Source organism: Varroa destructor, unplaced genomic scaffold (assembly GCF_002443255.2).
Source record: "Varroa destructor unplaced genomic scaffold, Vdes_3.0 BEIS01000005.1, whole genome shotgun sequence".
In the NCBI taxonomy this organism is placed as follows: Eukaryota; Metazoa; Arthropoda; class Arachnida; order Mesostigmata; family Varroidae; genus Varroa; species Varroa destructor.
This window is the reverse complement of record NW_019211458.1, coordinates 32919851-32942024: the sequence shown is the minus strand read 5'-3', so window position 1 is coordinate 32942024 and position 22174 is coordinate 32919851. Positions and strand designations below refer to the sequence as shown.

General features: G+C 38.1%; 2 protein-coding genes across 8 annotated transcripts in view; one reads left to right on the top strand and one right to left on the bottom strand.

Moving 5' to 3' along the window:
- LOC111250747 (DNA polymerase subunit gamma-1-like) overlaps positions 1-21673 on the bottom strand; it is a 30404-nt gene extending 8731 nt beyond the window's left edge. For 2 of the 7 annotated variants that reach the window (XM_086989296.1, XM_086989297.1), the window contains exons 1-10: positions 21310-21673; positions 20244-20369; positions 18566-18670; positions 17045-17238; positions 16573-16729; positions 16013-16135; positions 14468-14542; positions 4911-4980; positions 3481-4622; positions 2809-2940 (exon numbers count right to left, since the gene is read on the bottom strand). In XM_086989296.1, coding sequence (XP_086845422.1) covers positions 2809-2940; positions 3481-4622; positions 4911-4980; positions 14468-14542; positions 16013-16135; positions 16573-16729; positions 17045-17238; positions 18566-18670; positions 20244-20369; positions 21310-21465 — 2280 coding nt within the window. In that variant the 5' untranslated portion in view covers positions 21466-21673. The other 5 variants (XR_015327803.1, XM_086989292.1, XM_086989293.1 and 2 more) reach the window with 5 other exon arrangements.
- On the top strand, positions 7917-11364 carry Prosbeta6 (proteasome beta6 subunit). The gene is made up of 5 exons (XM_022806444.2): positions 7917-8138; positions 9583-9690; positions 10032-10190; positions 10589-10748; positions 11013-11364. The coding sequence occupies exons 1-5, from the start codon at positions 8047-8049 to the stop codon at positions 11196-11198; spliced, it is 705 nt and encodes a 234-aa protein (XP_022662179.1). The 5' UTR covers positions 7917-8046; the 3' UTR covers positions 11199-11364.
- Positions 21674-22174: the final 501 nt, after the last annotated feature.

Genomic DNA, 22174 nt, shown 5'->3' with positions numbered 1-22174 from the left:
GCAGCCCCACAAAAATTGCGTCTTCGAGTATTTCCCAATCAGCAACCAAAAGCCATCGAATTTTTACTTGCTGATACATACTGTAGCACGGATGTGTGTCTCAATTCATATCGGATCAGGTTTGCTAAACGGGACGAAGGGTCCACTGTCAAATCTGCGACTGGTGTGACAGCTACAGTTGACCCAAAAATGCCCGAGATGAGATCCGACAGTCACTCAGTCGAGACATCAGGATCGAATGACAGCCACAAGGCTCCTATAGAAGGCAAAGACGAAAAGGCTATTCCCGCTGGAAATACGAACGCTGGCACAAGTATGAATACAAGTAACAAACAAACGACAAACTGTGATAACAACTTTAATCCACACCTTATAACTACTACTCATTTAAACAGCGGAAAAAAAGACGTAAGGGAAAGAAAGCTTAGTTTGTTCAGTGGTCCGGAACGAACCACGGATCGATCGGTGTCAGCATTGGTCAATGAGGAGGCTAACGACGGTTTAGCCTCAAATCTCGTGTGCGCAACAACAACAAACCATTCTATTCCTGCCAATGATGATAAGGTAAAAGTGGATAAGGACGGCCCTGTTGGTGAGGGCTGGACAGCAGATTCATTATCGGTGCTGACTGTCGGCGACCTCTATTTGAGACTCGGTTGTCCCACAAGCATTATACTCTACTACAAGTTTGAAGGCGCCGATTTCCCCGCACCTGAGAACCGAATCCGGAATGTAATGGACAAGCTCATTACTGTTCTACTGGCGAGTTTCTGTGATAAGAAATCAACACTAGCACAACCTAAGCCTCAAGCGGCAGCAGTAACAGCCCCTAAATTGAAGCCCCATCCACCGGCAGCGGTTGCCACGGGGCCCACCGTCTCTCCATTACCACCGAAGCCAAAAAGGGAGAGACTTTTGGAGAGAGCGGCACGAGATTTGCCAAATGAATTCGCCGTACCACAGGGTCACGCGCCTCGAGCCTTTAAGAAAAACTCGATTACACTCGATTCTATACGCGTTGAACTTCCCTCGGGCAACAAACGTCAACGTGCCCGCCGTAAGCCTATTCAAGCTATGGTATTGCAACGGCCGCTTCTGCCACGTACTAGTCCTGTCGTACAAGGAACTGTTACACCTGGTGTAGGCGGAGCGCCTCAAAGCGTCCCGTCAGGTGTCGTTGTTCGAAACATTCTTCCCGCAGCGCCGGTGCCGTCGGAGATGGAAACGTCTCTTGACAAAATCATATCTACGTCGATTGTAGGTGAGATTTCTTTGGAGAGAATAATTGCATCAACTATCACTTCGGACCAGCCTAGTCCACTGCCTGACATTGTACCGGATGTGCCCGTACCAAGTACAGGGAGTGAGAATATTCAGTTGAATCACAGTTTGCAAATACCTGACGCTGCTGGATCAGATCTCCGTTTATCCATTCCCTCTTTGTCATCCGACACACTCGAAACACCGAAGAAAGCTCCATTCAATTTGAACGAACTAGACCAAGGACCTTCGATGTCTCTTGACTTCTCTCCATTGCTGTCTACACCGAACAAACAATGGTTCAATGGAGAGGGATCGAATTTGTCGCTAGGCTCGCTACTAAACAGTTTCGAGTCGCCTCTTAAGGCTACACCTCTACCTACGGGCCCTCCGGACTCAAATTCTAATCTAGAGTCTCGTCTCCCGGATGTGGAGAGCCACCTTCAGTCCCTAATGAACGAGTCGAGTTTAGACTATGCATCCAAATTCGCCGACTTAGCTGCTCAGATCGCACGACAAACGACAGCAGGGACGGGAACTTCGGCTGATAGTTGAGACTTTTGCGTCAACAGTTACGGAACGCAGCTGTGTTAAAAGGCTATCACGTTCTGAACACCATAGAAACAACCAAACCTGTGGAGTGCTTAGGCACGAGTTCAGCCTTTGATTCTCAATTAAGACACTCATGCGTTGAGATAAGCGTAAGGGCTTTGTTCAACATCGCCACTTACTAACAGCCCTTGAATTAATATCGTACGTGTAACTAGCAATTGGTGATAATACTAAATAATTGGTGTCAGTCATTAAAGCTTCATTTCATAGTTACGTGGCCACTGGTTTAGACAAGAATTCAGCAAAAAAAAAAGCACCGAGACAACGCTGCTTTAGCTAAAACTCAGGAATGTATAACGACTACGTCGTTCAAATATGAATATAACAGGTTACCCAAAGTTTTGCTTTCGATTTCTTTTGACTTTTTTTCTGTATAATACGGAAAATGTACAAACTTTTTATGAGTATCTACGGCCTCAGTGAGGATACGTGCGCAAGCTAATTATATATATATATAGTTCTGTACATAACGAAAATATACATAAATTGAGATTGTTGTAGCTTACAAAGCTGCAGAAAAATGACGGTGAAAACATAAAACAAATACGAAATTTGTATACGTACAAATAAAGTTTTACATACATGCAGGTAAATATGTATTATTATGCTACTGACACTGTGTCCTTATTATAACCATCTGTTAAAAGTGCTATACTGATGTTTTACGCTGAGTACACCTAAAGTATCTGTGTTAGCGACCCACAGCATACCACCAAAAAAGCAGACGACCCCCCCCCTCTCCCCCTCTCCCCCCCCCGCAACCGATATCAAAGTGAAAGATTTGAATACAGATTATATGCCGTTGTTTAGTTTTCATGTCCAGAGATGGACATTAAACGCATCCTGTAGAGAAGTGCCATTACATTATGCATTACAATCATGAGACACATCGCTTTCTAGCGGTTTTAGGTATGGAAATATTTTAAGTTAGCATACGACGGTCATTCGGAGCTCAATATTGCCATGACACAGGCGACTGTTGAATCCTGGCACTCCTAAATGTTTTTGTAGGGGTCGCGGTACCATCTTAGATTTCATACGGTCAGGATGTCCTAACGGAACATTCATCTGAAAGCAGAGCATTGCATCTTGTATTTTTGCTTACTGGTGATGACCTTTTTGGTACGAATCAATTTTATATACTACTAATTGACATATTTTTGTACAAAAATTATCCAACGGAAATAATTCCTGTATGGGCGCTTTAGCTATCCTATACGTAATATTTCTATACATCATTTTTTACATATAAAAAGAAATCTATTGTGGTGTATCGTCCGAGCCGCATCATAGTTCAAATAAAGGTTATCATGAAAGTGAACAGTAGCAAATAAAAAATTCGCATCGTGCTGTAGGTTATATCAATTGCACCCCCTAAGCCATCACAAGTAGATTTGCCAACAGAGCGAGACATTATATATAACAAGATGTAGAATGTGCTTTTTCTGATTATAACTTTCTAAATTGTGATCTGCAAGAACAGTTGAACACTAAACAAAACAAGCATTAATATAACTGAATTTAAATTACGTTATATTATAGGTTATAGAATTATAGGTTCTAACAATTAAGTCATTTCAATGTAATCAAAATAAAAAAAAAACATACAATCGTTGGGCCCTGTGCCTCAAAGCAATGCGCAAGACAAGCGTACAGGTGCATTGAACCATATCCAAGCAATTCAGGTTCAGGTTTCACAGCTGACCATAAACCAAAGTTGATGTATTTTCTGTCAGGATTTAGTTTCACCTTGAAAGCTGTATTAATTTCTGTTGACGCTCTACGTTCATCTGTACGGATGTATTGGAAGCGCTTGGATGAAGCATTAAGTATAATTTCGCCTGGAGTTCCAATAACAGCTTTAAAGTTTACGCCTGTAGTTGTTGGACTCTGTGGGTACTCACAGGTTTCCTGCAGTGTTGACAGTCTAATAGACCGCTCTCGTGGAAGTAGCCGAAAATGGGTACGGGACCATTTAAATGCAATTTTACGTTCCACAATTATAACGGCCACATTACCACTGTTGTCTAGCAATGTTGCGGCATGCTGCGCATTCATCACCGTTATCCCGTTGACCTCGATAATGACATCCCGCTCGAGAATATTTGCTCGGTCTGCATCACTGTTGGGAATGACTGAACATATAACTACCCTTGAGCCGGGTGTTTCTAGCGCAATATTGGGATTATCTTCGTCTACTGATACTAAACCTGGAAAAAGGTTACTTCGCTGAATGGAGATGGTGAACCTGCATGCAGGTTCGAGGTCCACAAGGTCCATATGAATCCAAGGAGCGTTCTCAACTGTAGCTATACAAAATATTTTTTCGTTGCGACATAGAACCCTTGTCACACGAATAATTTCGACATTCAGAACAATGCCTTGTTTATGAACAGCTTCAGGTATTTGTAGGAGATGCCACTGCCGAGGTCGTAAGGTGTCCTTCATACTGTACAGCGGTTGAAGCGTCTTACTTCGGATGTCGAAGATAATCGCAAAATCAATGATCCACGATAGTATTCGCGACTGTATCTCGACGTTCTCTGGAGAAATGAACGTTTTTCGTAACACAAAGCGCGGCATCCTGCGAAAGCTGAATCGCATATGCGGGTACGGGTTGGTATTAACGAATGTGACGAGTATACAGCCGGCAAATCTCTCCAACGTTACTTTAATTGTTAACTGTGTTGGCAGACCTATTCGTTCGACAATTCCCGGTAGGTTGGCAATCAGCTCCACCTGAAAATTTCCTGCATATTCGAAACTTGCGTTAATGCCCAGTGCATCTCCGGATAATTTTCTTAGCGTGACTATGCGCGGAACTCCCTGTCCAAGTTCTAAGCGCCAAAGATAAACGGATATCCAGCTGTATATAGCCAATCGATTACGAATTTCTCCTTTTAATGCCGTGATGATATTTCGCTCAATATTAGCTGCTTGGAAATCCTGCAGTATATGTATAGCATAGTTAATACATCCGCAAACGCATGATCGATCCTGTGGGGATGAAGACCAATTGCAAATGGAGCCGAACATACGTTTGATTCGTAGGCGGGGAGGCCCATCGCTGAAAAGCTCGAGATCTCTCCACAGGTACCACAGCGACACCTGAGTAATGACCAAGAAGACACAGATTTATATAGCTCGCACGCTGTTCACTTTGCAGACGACAAGTCAGTAATGTCATGCGTGTCACATGCGGTGTTGCGCTTTTGTGCGGCTGATTCGGAAGAGGGCAAACGTTATAATTTCCAACAGTAAAACTTTGATACTAAATCCCTTTTGGTGAGACCTTTCAGGTGTCGGTGTATGTGCAGGAATAAAACAAACGGTTTTCTTCCGGGCTACGCATGATCCGGCCATTGAGATATCGTTCTTGAATTTATCGACTAAATTGAAAAAGACTTTATAACCCTGTAGAGATTCTCAAAGCAGTTAACGAAGTAATGAGGCGACTCAGTTTAGAACTTTGCGGCGATTCTACGCCTTACAGCACAGCGTGTAACCTAGAAAAAACAATTCTTTGAGATCAGGGACACCAAATCAAAATTTTTCATATCACACACAATTTACTTCACCTTATTCTTCATAAAACATTGATATTCAGTCGTGTGAAAAAATGGCGTGCTGGCAGCATGCATAATTACTTAGGAACACCAGCTGGACCGTCGTTTAGCCAAGTATAAAAAGGAATTATGCGACTGCTACGGTGCGAGAATTAACCAAAGATCTATAATTATTATAAACCAGCCAGAAAGCGAGAAGCACCTTGGAAATAAGATGAAATTCAACCATTGAGCACTGTTTTCAATACGAATCGCGTTAGGGTTATACATATGATAATGTAACACGTACAGCAAATGTGCATATTGGCTAGTTTTGTTAGCTCTTTCTGCCTGTTGCATTAATGTATGAGACCAGCTGTAGCGCAGTACTTACAACAAGCAGCGCGATTACAAAGGGCAGAATCAAAACCATGCTTCGTTGCTTTTTTCGACTAATGGCTAAATTCGAAATCTGTTTATTGCTCTGTTTGACACTGCTGCTTGCTTAAACATTTCAATCTATACTAGTTCTGGTGATAAACATTCATTAAATAGGCGCTGTCGATAAAGGATATTATTATCTCCAAGCCCGTCAGCTAACATAATCTCTATTTTTCTAGTGCTACATATAAGTTCGAAAACAATATCTGGGTATGATACGGAACCATCCTACTTCAATGGATGGGAAGTAACCACTTGCGAATTATGACGCGTATGTGATTTATTGTTTCGCCTCATAATTGTAACTATATAAGTGCGCTTTACTAAGCAATAAATTACTAAAGTACTGTATGTGCATTTCGATCAGAAAGTGAGTACTGGATGTTAACCAAAGCCGAAAGTGTGTATGCCGTTAAGGATCGTAGAAAAAATTTGTGAGACGCAAGCGGTTTTGTTTATTGTAGAACTTGCTTATTTGAGCACATGTACAAATATCCTAACGCACATGTCCAATTGCAAAATATTCCTCCAATAACGGACCTAAATGTAATACAAGTATACCATATTAACTTAATTTAAAAATATTATTTATATAAACAAATTTTGAAAATACGCATTGTGTGAGTAAATAAACTTCTAATACAGCACACCGAATATTTGTAGAAAATAAAAGCAATAATAACTAGCAGACACATATAGTAGTTCTATTAGGCTGTTTCGAGCAAATCCGGCGAATTTAGAAATCCAATAACTTTTGAACTATTTCGGCCAGAATAATGATTTGTAATTTGTTAAAGGTACTCTTCCTTTTTTTAAGCGCTTGTGGCATTGCTCTCGCAGTTCATGGACGGCCATAAATTCACAATTGGGTTCCCATATGTAATTTTTTTTACAAATCGTTGCTGCGATACGCTTGCCCATTAGTTGTCCTTTTTAGGGCATACAAGGCCTTGTAATAATATAGACTTCAATTGAGAGAATAAGCGGATTAAAATTACCGTTGAATACTCTTTTGCTCAATCCTGGAAGTAATTGAAGCATGGAGAAGTTATCCAACACCGTACTCATCCATAGCGACAATATGCTACACGAAGGTTTTTTGTTGACTTAAGTCACGCATACTGCACATTCAATACACCGCGCGTTTTCAACTGGATTGTAATCTATTCACGGAACGCCCATCTTTTACTTAGTTTTTGTATTTTCAGTATTTGAATTATAGCTCTGTAATTCGCTATATGTCACTCTTGTGAACGCGAGTTTTGGCCGGTAGAGCCCTTAGATTTAAGATTCTGCTTTCGTTAAAAGTCTTCTTCATTGCGGAAACGCGTTCTTGCCCTTCGGGCTATGACATCTTGTCACTTTATCGGTGATTTTCAAGGTTCCAATCTCAGTCGCTTAATCGTTTGCACCATTCACGTAGGCCGCTTTGATTTAAGGCTTTCCTGCTTAACATATGCAACAATGTTCGCTGACTTCTCGCAGTGCTGTGGCCTTCCGGCAAAAAATATTTTGATCACTACGCGTTGACCTTTTAGACTTTATAGACTATGTTCTTCTATCTAAAATAATTTCTCCTAGAATGAACTCAACCGGTTTTGGCTTACAAGTTGCTAGAAGACTGGAATACTTTCCAATCAATTTCCGTCTGCTAGCGGCGCTTAGTTCAAAAGTTATTCAGTTTCAAAGTCCACCCGGTTAGCTTGAAGTCTAATAGTTGATATTACCTAAAGAATAATATGAGGCTGCACCATTGGTATGCATTGACGTTATACGACGAGTGTTTCGGATATTAACGTTAACGTCCATTACTTTCTTCTCTTTTCCAATAATCTGTTTCAAGTTGAAAGCTTGTGGTTTCGTGCTTAACTGCCTATTCGGTACTGATTTGGTATTATAGTAAAAGGCAGCTCCGCGAGTTTCGCGCGCAGGTCTCAACTGTTTGAATCAGATTTCATTTGCGCAACAAATGTTGTTATGTTTGTTTTGTCGGCTGATATGGCGTCTGCTTATCGTCTGTTTATTTACATACGGGAATGTTTGTTTGGCCAACCGGCTGTATAATTTGCCGCATCACCGTCTATACGAATGGTATATTCGTAGTTCCTGGAGCTAATTGAAACTCTTTGTTTGAAACTTTTTTCAGTGATCACTTTCCGTTTTGTGGTTCCGTCGATCAGCGAGCACAATGTTTATCGACCAAGAAGATAAAACACACATAATAGCTGCAGGGCGACCTTTCCAGATGAACAGCTTCAATCCATATGAAGACAATGGCGGGTACGTCACTTGAAACGCATTGTCTCGGTGTAATATCGAATAACAAGCATTCTTTAGCAAACACTGTATGGGTGATTGATGAACATGTTGAGAAGGAGCAGCTGCAATTGACTGTTAGTTTAGTTTGATAACAAGGTATCACGTGAAGTACGTTAATAGGAAATGAGCGAGAATTTTACGTCTGGTAGATCTGTCTTTCCTACAATCTCATAATGGTCCTTTTGCGGACAACTTATAACAATAATCGTATATTTATCAACAGGTTATCCCCATAAGTACGCAGACAATACTTTTTTTCTCAGGAAAACCTTATTGCGTCAATTACAAAAATAGAAAATATAGATATCATATATTTATTCAGAGAGTTTATCATGCCTGTTTGAGTATTGTACCCTTAGCTGACATCTTATGTGCTTTTCACGCACACACTTTATTCATACGCGATTGCCTTCATACAAGAACAATCTTTGTTTCACTATTCATTATCAATTACAGAGTCGCGAGGCTCAATAATACTAATCTGCGTTTTTAGGTAGAAAGTTCTTATAAGTTGATTAATCCACGCCTTTGAGCTACCAATGTCGCTCTGGAAATAAGATCTAATCTATTTACTGCGGAAAAAACCTAAAGATCAAAGCGGTATTTACAAGATTTCTCATATGATGCTAGGCTAAAGCGATTTCAAGATATGTGTATGATTTGGAGCAATTTAATTTTCTAATCATAAAGTGTATCTTTGTGGAGGCATTAGGACAATGCGACGAGGTAAAGAAGGACTTGTAACGCTGGTTGCCAAAAAGGCTTTTGAGAATCCCTATTTACAATGTTGAAAATGCGTCAGCATGTCGTACAGAATTAAATTAATTTTGTCGTTCGCTAATCACGTCCACGCACAGACGTCACTCAACCACAATAAACATCGTGAATTCACTCATGATTTACAAATGGGTTTCTACCGAGTAGCTTTCAAGTAAAGGCCACTAGCTTTGACCGCTATTATCAAGTAACACACTCGGTATATATACACATGTTGGCTTCGAGAAGATCAATAAATGATTTCGTTAATTTTTTTTCATTTAAAAATATAAATTTTATCAGGTAGGCAGGAGAAAATTATTGTTTAGTACTTTTTCATTGAGAAATACTTTTAATCAAGTATTTGCTAATTGAGAGCTGATCAATTTGGTATAAACAACGGCCGAATATGTTGACATCTGCCAAGCAATTGAAATGGGTCAATCCAGCTTTATTCAAAACCATGCAGTGTGCTTTTCCTGTTCGCGTTTTATTTATATATAGCCAAAAAAATATTTCCGTTTATTTCCCTGCCGTTGGGCATATTACTGTTATTATATTATTATAAACTGAAGTGTCCATTGTGAAGAAGCTGGTCCTTGCGGACGTCGTATGAATGTCTTTGGTATCGTTCTTGTTTCTTTTTCAGTTCACTGGCAGCGATTGCTGGCGAAGATTATGCCATTATTGCCAGCGATACTCGTCTTTGCAGTGGTTCTACTGTACTCACAAGAAAGCAGACGAGACTCTTCAAGCTGTAAGTTATCTTCGGTGTTAAAAAAACCAGACCATAAAATCAGTTGGAAATACAATTTGGGCGTGAAATATGACTTTTCTGCCGCATCCACTTAAAGCTATAGGAGATATTATATAGATATACTAACCGTTTAGAGGCTTTTTTTATCATGACATTGTATACTTATTTTAGTAAGATAAGTGTTGAAGGTCTGTCGACTAATATGAATCATCATTATCATTGGAGTAGTTATCACAATACCATAATATACACTTCAAATTGTCGCGAAATGACAAAGTATTTGTCTGCTGTAATTGAAGATATGAATAATGTTTTTATCATCTACATTTCATTTGGGGTAGTACGAACAACGCTGTATTGGCATCAGCCGGATGTTGGTGCGATTCGCTAACATTTAGCAAGTACCTAGAGGCCAGGCTAAGGATGTACAACTATGAGCACGACCAGGATATGAACACGTTGGCTGTAGCGCAGTGTTGTATGACGATGCTCTACGGAAGGTTTGTCGATTTTGAAAAGGTCTTTCCTTGTCGTTACGACTACTGTTTGCGCCGTCATTGGGACGGCGAGAACCTTTAATTGCTTGAGAAAACTTTTTCTGTACCGTAAACTAGCATGTGTGTGGCTTTGAATGTCACGGGTGAGATAGAACATACTTTTAACCAATCAATTTCAATTAGACAAGAAATATTTTTTACGGTTTTTAAAATTTAGTTGGGAGCTAATTTACTATTAGTATTTATCTAGTGATTACGACACACTACAACCAATCATGCCTGTCTTGAAATGCGGGTTTGAAATATAAGTTTAACAGACAGTATCGAGAAGTATTTAGCATAGGCTTCCATTTATACTGTGGATCAATGAACTGTATTTGTGAATAAATAAAAACTTGCAGGCGCTTCTTTCCTTATTACGTATGGAATATGCTGGCTGGGTTAGACGAGAAGGGTAAAGGGGCTCTGTACGCCTACGATCCTGTTGGTCATATGGAGACGTTAGAATATGCTTCAGGGGGCAGTTCATCTGCTTTAATTATGCCACTACTCGATAGCATTGTAAGTCTGTCACGATAAAGTACTATTTTAATCCGCTTGAATAATAGTAAGGTTTATTTTGTAAAATTTTTATCTCCTTTCGTTGTCAAATTTCTAATTTATATGAATTTTTATCAATCTACTCATATTGGATAGTGAAAATATAAAATGGAATATATATATATATATCGGAAATCGAAAAATATCAGTCAGTTGTTAATTCTAAGCTAACGATAAAAAAATACTGATGTCAACAACGTTTGATGCTAATCATTTTCCCATTAGGTAGGCAAGAAAAATCAGGAAAACCCCGACAAGGCGCCTTTGAGTAAGGATCAGGCGATCGCTTTGATCAAGGATGTTTTTATCTCTGCTGCTGAGCGAGATTCCCAATGTGGAGATAGCGCGCACATTATGATAATCACTAAGGATGGTGTCGAGGAGGTTTTCGCGGACCTGCGCAAGGATTAAATACATCAATAGACGCTTCACCATAGTGGGCCTCTTGACAAAAAGCAACTGTAGAGCTGCCTAAAAGGAAGCGGTTTCATTTATCCTGTAAGCTATCTATTTTGAAAAGAGAGAACGAAATATGGAATGAGAAACAAATAAAAATAATTTCTTTTATTCACTAAAATATGTAGATCTTATTATTAGTGCACCTAACAGGTGCAAATATTCAAATATTTAGAGCGGCAAATTCAATTGAGCTTCTTGTGCACTCCAATTTATGTGGAATTGAGAAGATGAGATTAAAACGTCACCATTCAGAATAGCTCTGGAATCATAAACCTAATGAGTATCACGGAATAATACGACGAGTGTTAAAAAGATAAACGTGTGATTAAAACAGTAATCAACTGTGCTGTTTGTTAGGCCCAATTTTCATACCGTTTTCGTTTTCTTTGTTATATTATTTCTCCCTGTGCAGATAATTCAAACTTGCTCTCCTTATCAAGTAATTGTTACGAGAATTTTTTGTGACACATATCTTGATTTATGCAGACAGACATTTTTCTTATTGATCAATATTTGTAACTGAGGTTATTAATTGATAGTTCAATGGTAGAGCTGTTCCCCATTTTCATTACCCAATAAGTAACGCCATTATAAATTTAATGAAAGTAGGCTTACTAATTCAATATATATCATCATATGTTAAATATTGGGTTTGGGAGTCTGGTAACTCAGTTTACGAATGTTGTTTTGTTCGTCGGGCGTCGAACTTCTTTTTTATAATCCGTATGGTGGTGCATAACACAGCTGATAATGTTTGAGGAAACAAGGGTTATATTTTTGAAGAGACACGGCGAAATGTTTGTGGCATGTACGTGCATAGAAATGAAAAAGTTAGTTCATGTACGCTCTACAGTGTTCTGATACTACTAATTTGCGTTTTAGAGAAACGAAGAAATGTAATGGCTACAGAGCGATGCGTGTCTGCCCCTGTAGACTGAATGTTTAGTAGACTTCTGTCAGTGACCGAAACGATGTAAAGAATCAATAAAGCAAATCTTCAGCTTTTTCACCTCATAGAATAAATAAGTCAAAAGCTCTTTAATTACATCTAGCATAGTTGTATACACAGCAGTTTTTTTAAATAGCATCACATCTCTACCAGATCAACTGAAGATTTCGAGCCTTTTTTTTGTAGAAGTAGTTGATTTGTTACCTTGCAGCTTAAAATATACAGCATTTTTTATTTTAAAAGCCGATATTTTATATTTCAAGTACGGCTCTTGCAGGTTTTTTTACCATTTCCTTTACACCAAAGCGCTGCAAATCCTGCCATAAGAATTAGTATCGGGCTTGTCAAATGACAAAACACCTGATGTCACTCGGTAAGCTTGTGTTATTTATTTAAAGTAGAACAAACTCTAGATCAATACCAATACGCTTTAGACAAAATGTACTAATTTTCGGTGAACGTTCCATTTTATTGATATTATCTGACAAAACATGTCATATTTGGATGAAAATATTTCAAAATTGTTTTAAGCGAAATTAAAGCTTCAGGTTCAATATATTGCCCTCAGATTATGCATCTTGTGGGTATTATTATCAATGAGCACGCCGAAATCGAGTGGATCAAGCCACTAAAACCATAAATTTAATTATTATATAAATAGAGTTTATCAAATTTGACTAATTTCCTCAAAAAAAAAGACACGACTTAGTTAATGACGATTTACTCTTCGAAATAATGTAGTTCTCACTTCTCTCATTAGCGTAATAGTTTATGGGAAAAAAAAAGAGTTTTCGCGTTATTAAAATAAAAAAAATTCAACCAGTCATCAGAATCAAACGGACAATATACGCTAACACAAAATCGACCAAACTGATGCTACATGGGTCACTTTAAAGGAAAAACACACACGCACGCATTACTTTTCATATTAATCAAACCAAAATTTTTATATTGAACTTCATAATATGCCTTATCAACATTATCTTCAAAAACCACACATTTATTTCTTTTTCTAATTAGGTCACTAAGATGATTATGCTATAAAGTTATCAGGTTCTGTAGGTACAATGTGAGTGACACTAAACAATGCGAACAAGTCCGTCGAGGTTTATTTACAATGTCTATTGTAGAGTTGTGCAAGAAATAATGTATAATTTTCTATAGAATCTGTAGTTTGTTTTATGCAAGCTTGTAAAAAATGGCAGTTACGGCATTGAAATGAACTTTAACTAAAATTAAGTAATTGCGTTGTTGTACCATTTTCTAAGGTTTCCGCCAATCTCAAAAGCACAGATACAGGCTGGTTGTTTCAGTCAACAAAAGTGATTCCAATGGCGCATATAATAATTTAAATTATAAGCGATTTTCTGAAAACTCCTATAAACTGTCTGATCAGCGAACACCTAAATGCAGGGTCATTTAGCATAATAACGCTGAGAACGGTTAGAGGATGATGCGGCAATGATGCATTGTCTGTCAATTAATGTATTTGTTGTGCAATGAGTTATCAGTAACGATCATTTAGATCACCATATGGATATTTGTGTGTTTTTAAGAAATTTCCGAAAGAATTTTTTGAGAAAATAGCTTTTGCGATCACTTTTCAACGTTTTTTTAAAGTTGCATTTAAAGAGTATCAGCTTTGAGCAGATTGCACATAATGTGCTTGCTAACACCGTGCTAACGTGTACACGTCTCAAAAATTGCTCACCCGAAAGTATAGTAGAGGAAATATTACGGATCGTATTTTTCTATTATATGAGATTCGAACACAATCTATCATCAACATCGATTGCACTATAAGTATGTAAATGATATATTTGCCCCCTTCCCCCGCCGTTAGCGCTCACTCCGGTTCTGGCAACTAAAATACCCAAAGCCATGAATAAGACCTTTCTGAAGAGTGCAACCGATATTTTCTCCTAACCACAGCAGAATTACGTGCACTCAAGGTGCTGCGTGTATGTGTTGATTACTTTATAAGGACCACCACGAGTCCGACGAAGGGCGCGCATTTGCAGTTGAGCTTTTTCATTTCCCGACCGCTTTGTCAAGCTTTGTTCGTCCTTTAGGCTGTTGTAACAACTATTTAAAAACGCACTACGTCTACATAGGCACACGCATATGCTTTGCGTATACGGACTCGCCGTTTCCCCGGCCTCTCTATTTATAGGTGTTACGTGGGCGTATTCGCAGGGGCCCGATAGATATCGAGAATAACCTGAGGACGTTATGTAACATGAATAAAATTAGAGAGAACAAAGAGGCTTACTTTTAGTCTTTTCTCTTCCTTTGATTTTGATTCGGCATGTGTTGAGAAACGACGTAAACACGACAAACGCGCAACCTGACGATACCGGGAGAAAAAAGAAGACTTCAAAAACTTGTTATGATCCAGTTTGTGGTCGAAGAAGATTGCTACGGCTGCTTTCGAAACGTATAAATGAAAGAAGGTGACATATAAAATAGTTCATGATAGCTAGTTGTAATAAATATCACAAAAATGCAATACAAGGATAACTTAAATGCAGTCAACAATGTGATCTGTCTCGCTTAATCTACTGGGTATGCCCGTTTTTGTGACAAGGTTAACAATATAAAAGAACGCGATCATGACAGCCTGTTGACATATCAGAATACATATTATCATACCACACTAACACGTAAGCTCGGTGGAACTCAACTATCATGTAATATGTTGTTAAGTTATATAAATAGCGACACAAAATCACCGCTGTTATTGATAATTGAAGAAAATACTATTAGCCTTTGCTCCGTACATTCTCTTACACTGGCATCACTCTACTGATTTATATTATAGATATGATATAGAATGTTATTTTACCATTTCATCGTATGACGGCGCGGATGGACGTTCGTGTAGACCTTAATTAAATTTAGTCGGATGAAAAGAGCGTGTCAGTGTGTTAATGTGACAAGAAATTTTTAAATTCAGCATTTGCTCAACCTCCTTTGATCAACTTTTACTTTTTTCACATTATACGTTTGTGACACGACCGCTTGAGAAAGTGTTATTGATTTTATTTGCTACGACTCATACAAACATAACCGCTTAACGATGTCTCAGCCGTTTCATAAAAACTGTGAGAAAATATTGATTTGGTCATAAACAGTGAATGGACGCAATATTGGAAACCTCTTAGTCAAATGTCGCGGCCCCGAAGGGAGTGAACAAGCTGAAAAATGGATGACCATAATAAATAGTAAAGATAATTTATTAAAAAAAAGGCCATTAAATGTTTATGGCCAACACATACATAACGAGCACTCTTTCGAAAGATAAATATAAAAATTGAGTTTTTTTTATTTGGTACTGAAATCGTATTTCGGTACTGAATTATGAATAATGAAAGCGGAAAAGCAGGAAAAAACTGGACATTTGTCCCCGTATTCTACCTTAATCCCTTCTTCTATTTTTACTTCCTGTAAAGTTAAAAAAAGATAAGTGAAAAGAACAAATTCGATGCTTACGGCTATCAACAAAATCCTTCTTCTTTAAAGAACGACATGTTTTCTCAAAAATTTGCTCACTTTGAACATATTCCAGATGACAATTTATTCTCAGCACATACTGATAATAATTGTACAAAATTCTGCTCCTTTTTATGTTGCATTTTTTCCAGGGAAGAAATTTAAGATTTAGTTATAGTTTGCAATTGTGTATCAGTCAGTCAAAGCGGCGGCCGGCATCATTAGCTGCATGATTAAAATTAGGTGTCATGCAGGCGGTAGACAAGGTAAGAATAGACTTAAACCGCAAACACGACCTGTGCCGTCTCTAGTTCATAAGAGTTACCTGGCGAATCCACTTGAGATAGTGGGAAACCCTTGTGAAGACTGGGGGGTAAACGATCGATCCACACCTTTTTGCGAACGAATTTACTCCGGCTAGAACAAGGACGTTCCTTGATTGACTTCCCTGCAACACATAAAAAAGAGAAAGTAAGATATTATTATTATAGTTATTATTATTTGTTAAAAAGAGACGCATGACCATTGACAGTCGAGCCAGTTGTTTGTTCCTACACCCCGACATAACCACTGCTTCTAAGAGCGTTCGTTTTCACTAGCTGGATATGTAGTGCAATTGATGTATAGGGTTTCAAAGTTTTGTACTGGAAGCGATCTCATTTTATGGATGTATACGGAAGAAATTCATCATCTAGCGTTGAACGAAATGTGGGTTTCATGTGCGGGAACTATACACTTATAGTTACTACTACTACTAGCTAGGTATTATGCGACGTATTAGGTTAGTTTTACGAAAGGAGCATAATTTTCAGCTGGGCTTTGCAATCGTTGGCGAAAATTTTCTCGTTCACGTGTTTTTCCATGTGATTACTCGGATACGGTTACCATGGTATAGTTGACAGAGCAGGTAAGCGGTCCTCCTGAATCTCCTTGACAAACGCCGTAGCCATCCTTGTCTAAGCGACCGGCACAAATTTTTGTTGCAGCAAAAGTCTCCAAGGCTGTCTTCAGAACTTTCTTATACTTATTCTGACAGACCGTGCTGAAGTCAAATTTAATTATTTCAGTTAGCCAATGTAATCAACAAGAGTAAATGTTTTAAAAATGACCTACGATCAGATTAATTTGTTGATTTGTGTGCTATGTGCATCAATAAAGACGGAATTAGAAGTGTTATATCATAGAATCACAGTGTACTGTGCTCTTCCTAGATGATAATGCCGCACATGTAAGTTGTGCGTAAGCAAATCAATTGATCACTCGAAATACACACTTTAAAAGTTTTGCCTTGCGGTCATCCTGTTTATTTGTTTAGTGATTAGTATTTTAGAAAAAAAAAAATTGATTTGAAATTTACCTGTTTAAAACCGGCAAAGCAACTTTAAGAAGCTTTTTCGATTGATCGCCGTATTCACTGGTTCTTCCCCAACCGGTAGCCATACAAGTCAGACCCTCGAAATTCTGTGATTCCTTACTTGGCAAGTGAATAGGGCAGACCGTTGAATTATTCAATTTTAGAGGGTCGAACAGCTCGACTAAAGCTATATCGTTCTTAAAATTGAGACCAAAACGTACCGAATCGCAGTACATGTTATAGCAATTTGCTTAGGTAGTTTGCTAGGGCATTTTGTCTAAAAATCATGATTCTTCTTGTTCTGTCTACTTTGTTTTTCGATAAATAGCAAACAAGTTATAAAATAGTGATGAGGCCAATAACAAATTAAATGGACTCTTTTTTACTATACCCGTTCTATATCCTTTTCCGTAGAACAAACGTATCAGCCTAGTCAATTTTTCAGCATAATGTATTTATGTAAAACGACTGGTTTCTTGAGGTTTTACGACTTACAATAGAAACCAGAGCGTGTATCCCTTGGGTGCCGCTATTGGCTCCTAATGGCTGCTATTTGGGGCGTTTAGATCTGAACTATATAACTGGCACGGGATTTTTTAAAAATCAGGTGGCTACTCAAGGATAATCCGAAAGACGAATAAGAGTCATCCGATATGGGCATTAACCCCCGGTACAAAAGAAATGTCTTTAGTTCAAGATTTGGACCCATATTTATATATCATCTTAATAGATCTCTGGTCCTTCGCCTACCCTCGGCATAGGGTGCCTCATAGCTTCCAGCTCCAAAATCTTTTGGGCTATACCACTACGGGAGCCATGAGGTACGCGTGTTTGGCTTCGTAGTCACGTAAGCTTCTTTTATGGGGCATACATGGGCGTCACATATTTTCCATTACTCCGCTACGTGGAGGCGGGTAGTGGCAAATCCAATCGCCATCGAAGATAATAAGCCTGCGTGAAAAACCAGTTAAGTATACTCTCAGAAGTTCAGGAGTTCGACTCGAGCTCAAAATATAGATTAACTTTTTGTTCACAACTAGCGAATAAAGCCGCCGATGCCAACCATGCCTAAAATCTATAGTGCACTACTACTTTTCGAGTACCCTGGTAACTGTTAGTTTGGTAATCATATCTGTTGCACATCTAGTAAAGATTAACTTCCTGTAATGCTTAGCTATTTTCATCGTTCATAAAAAGGTCTATAGCAGTACATCTGAATGCGTGTATAGGCTTTGATTGTGTTTTAGGACCTGTTGTGTTTTAATGATGATCTTTGTTCGTTAGATGTTCTTATAATATCATTCAACAAACAGATAAGTATATTCTTCGAACCGTTAGGATAGCACTCTAAAAAAACGTGCTCAGGCTAAAATTTGATATGACATACCCGACTACATAATGCTATCATAAATTTATAGTCATATTCCAAGCAAGTGATAGTTAATTAAAAAATATTGAATAGCATGAACAAACCTCACGCATTAAAGGGTACGCCACGCAAAGGTCTATGAAATTATGAACTACCTGAACTCCCTGTGAATCGTACAGCGGGTGACTGATAGCTTTTAGCACATTCGATGTTTGCAGGCCACTTTCCTGAGAATATAGGTGATCGACTCCGGCTACAACCTGTAAAACCGGAGGGTATAAGTAGAATCATTATTTGACACGTCATGCAAGTTCGTTAAAGCGGTTCTTTTTGAACACCAATCCATCTGTTCGTCTCCGCTGAATCTTAGCTTGTAATAGGATAATTAGCACCGAAAAATGTATTTATGAAACTGAATGGAGTGAGGATCTTCTCTTTCGCTGATTCAGCCGATACGTACCTGCAACTTGAAATAGATAATGAATTCAAAGAACTGCTAACTATTAACACTCCCAAGAAATCTTTCAGACAAAACAGGCTTTCTTCTATTGTAAGGGTACCACTTATAATTTCCCAGGATCAAATCAAATCCCAATAATATCAAAATAATTTTCTAGACGCCAACAGAGACTTTTTTTAGGCATGATTACGCATTACTCAACATTTGTCGATAAGTTAAAAAGTTCCAAGACCCTTAGCGACAAACTGCTGTAAAAGGATTAATATGGACCAACGAATACCTATACTGTTTGTATGGGTTAAGCATCTCTTACGATCAGGCTTGTTACAAACGCATTGTGATTCTTATATTTGTCATCGGAACGGCTAATGTTGACTAACATCTTTTAGGTATAGTAATTTATCGTAAATACTCTAGTGGTCATCGGAGAGCTGTCCATAATTAATAAGAAGCACACAAAATTACGCGCAAGTAGAAAAACAACTTCTCTACCTACCATTCACGTCGAAAGTTCAGAAAGTATATTCATCGTAGAAAATTTTCTTACACACAAACCATAAATTTCCATTTTATTTGTCAATATAAAAATATTTATTTTATGCATAGCAAACATACTTCAGTGTTAGATCGTATCGCTTTCGAGTTACTGTTTGGGGATACGAGATAAGCGCAATGATATAAGTGATTTCGAAAATGCTGATGTGTTCTCAGACTGATCTGTTTTTACAGAGAACTTGGTAAAAATAAGCTCATAGTCACAAATAGGTGAGATAAGAGAAAGTACATCAACAGGTACGACATTCCGACACGGAATGGAGCTCTTCAAACGTAGTAAAGTGACCTTAAGACGTACCGATAAATAATGCATTACCTTGTTTCGCTAACCGTGTCTATGTCTTATACATATTCATGTTATATATATATATATATATAACATGTATCAATCCATACTCAATTGTATTTCCTTACTATAAGATATGAAACGCTAACAAAAGAGTTTCGACAAAAAGGATCTCAAAATTACAAATCAAATACTAATTCGATTGTCACTAAGGAACATTTTTTCATGAACGAGAAAAGGTATGGGTTAGAGACCTTTCTTGCCGGTAGAGACTACTACAGGACAACGAACAAGTGGAGGGCTAGTGGCATCCTGGAAAAATTTGGTCGAGCAATATGCATTGCCATAACGTATCGTCAATATCGACATGCCATGCTAGGTGATTAAAGCATCGGGAGGATTTGCCTTTACCCGACAATCGACATTACTAACCATGTTGAATCAACCCCTCAGACATTTCGTTCTCAATCTTGTTATCTTGAAGAAAATCATATATTTTTTCTTGAATTAGTTTGACTGATTCTATCGTTACCTTTACAGGTGTATCGCGTAAATTGAAATTAATACAGTGGGCTGCCGTGAGTATCCAGGTCTCGCTGAGAATGGAACCTCCACATTGATGGACCCATCGCGGCTCCGGCATATTGTTGAGGTATCTCTGTTAATGTCAAATGTTAGTATTGTTACAATAAAACGATTTAAAAATAGATGAAATAACATTATGCGTGGCATCGTTTTATTTCCATGTAGGAAAGTGCTGTCTTCAATACATAGATGGGTGCAATTTTGCCCTTAAATATTGCTTGCCGTTTAAAGCTAAAGACAACGCCTGTTGCCTGCTTAGCATGGTTTTACTTTTATATTAAAATGTAATTCTCTGCAAAACATAATGGAGAATTAGAGGGAAAGCCACAGTTTAAGATCTGCCGGCAAGTGGGAAAAATTATTTATACGTGGGTAACCGAGTTAATCGAGTTCAAAATTATCAAGCCTTTTCGAACGTCCTTGTAGAAACTCAAACAGAATGGCTAATATAAATGTAGACCCTTCTGTGTGTTTTGTCAAATTAATCATTCAAACCCAAAACATCATGCTAATTAATTAATAAAGAAATTGCATAGATAATATTGAGGTTTTTTACGATTCCAACATTTTTTATTGTACCAAGTCAAGCCGAATCAGCCTCAGTTGCTCCTAAATCTCATTTGAAAACAGGATTCCTCGTATCAATCGAAAAATACATTCTAAAATCTCTATAGCCACGGCTAGATATATGGTGGGGCGGTGTTCGTTCTTAAAGCTTGCATTTTTCAAAAGACCATGACGGAGTGAAAATGAATCACGCGCCAAATTTTACTTGCTGACAATTTAACTCATGTTTTCTTAACCTGTTAGAAAGGGATTTGTTGCCTGAGTCAAGCCGTACCATTACCGATCGGATAGAGTAGATAGTTTTGTCGTTAAAGCTCGGGTCGCCAATAACTTTATTAATACTTCATCGTCTAAGAAGTTTGCCTCTACGAAGGTTGAACCAAACTGACCCCGATATAACTAATTATAACGTCGGTCGAAGATTTCTATACCTTTAACAGACTTACCTGAATGCTGACTTGCCAGGGAAACTCATGTTTGTCTACTTTCAATCCACCACGTACAAAAAACGTAGGATAGAGGTATCTAGCACCGCACTTTGATTGTAGTTCTGTCCACAATGCAATAGCTACAAATAAGGTAATTGGATCGACCGACCTCATTGTATGTAAAGTCAGCTCGTTCGTAAATTTTGCCTAGCCTTCGAGTGCGCTTCGTATTTTGAAAGCTTTTTCAATTGGAATGGCAATTCTCTATTGGAGAAGGAAACTAACGCATGGTGTCATGCCATCACACAATTGATTTATTAACAAGTGGCATATTTACAGCGTTGTACAGATTTACTGTTGTATAACAGAAACTCTGCCGTGCCGCCTACTATACAAGATTTGCTCCGTAAATGGTCGAGTACCATAAATATCTTAAGCTATATTTAGCCCTATGGCCTCATTGTTTTTCGATAGGTTACGTTAAAATATAAATGGGCATGTTTATCTTTCCCATACTAATGGTTGTGCACAATCTGTAAAATATAAAGGCAAACCTAAACAAATATGGAGTTTAATTTATGTGTGGAACTCGAATTAAAAACGTTCTGTTTGTTTGTGCTTAAATTATTGCTAAATATAAAGCATGCATTTTTGTAATGACTTCGGCGTTGTGTTTTTGTAGGCGAGATTTTATCTGTGACACAAACAATAGTCATCTTAATACATGAATAACTATCAAACTACATATTCTAAAATAACAAACGTCTCCACACACTAAACTGGCATACATTTGTCAATCAGAGTCTTCAAAGAAGCTGATCCGAAGGTTTTAGGAACGAAACGAAGTGTTATGGCTTTGCCTTAAGTCAGCCTAATTAAATAA

Bases quoted from the DNA above. Each gene is read 5' to 3' on its own strand.
- Prosbeta6 (XM_022806444.2), top strand. From the start codon at position 8,047: ATGTTTATCGACCAAGAAGATAAAACACACATAATAGCTGCAGGGCGA. The intron at 10,191-10,588 runs GTTTGTCGATTT...AAAAACTTGCAG, and splicing joins ATGACGATGCTCTACGGAAG to GCGCTTCTTTCCTTATTACG. The intron at 10,749-11,012 runs GTAAGTCTGTCA...TTTTCCCATTAG, and splicing joins TGCCACTACTCGATAGCATT to GTAGGCAAGAAAAATCAGGA.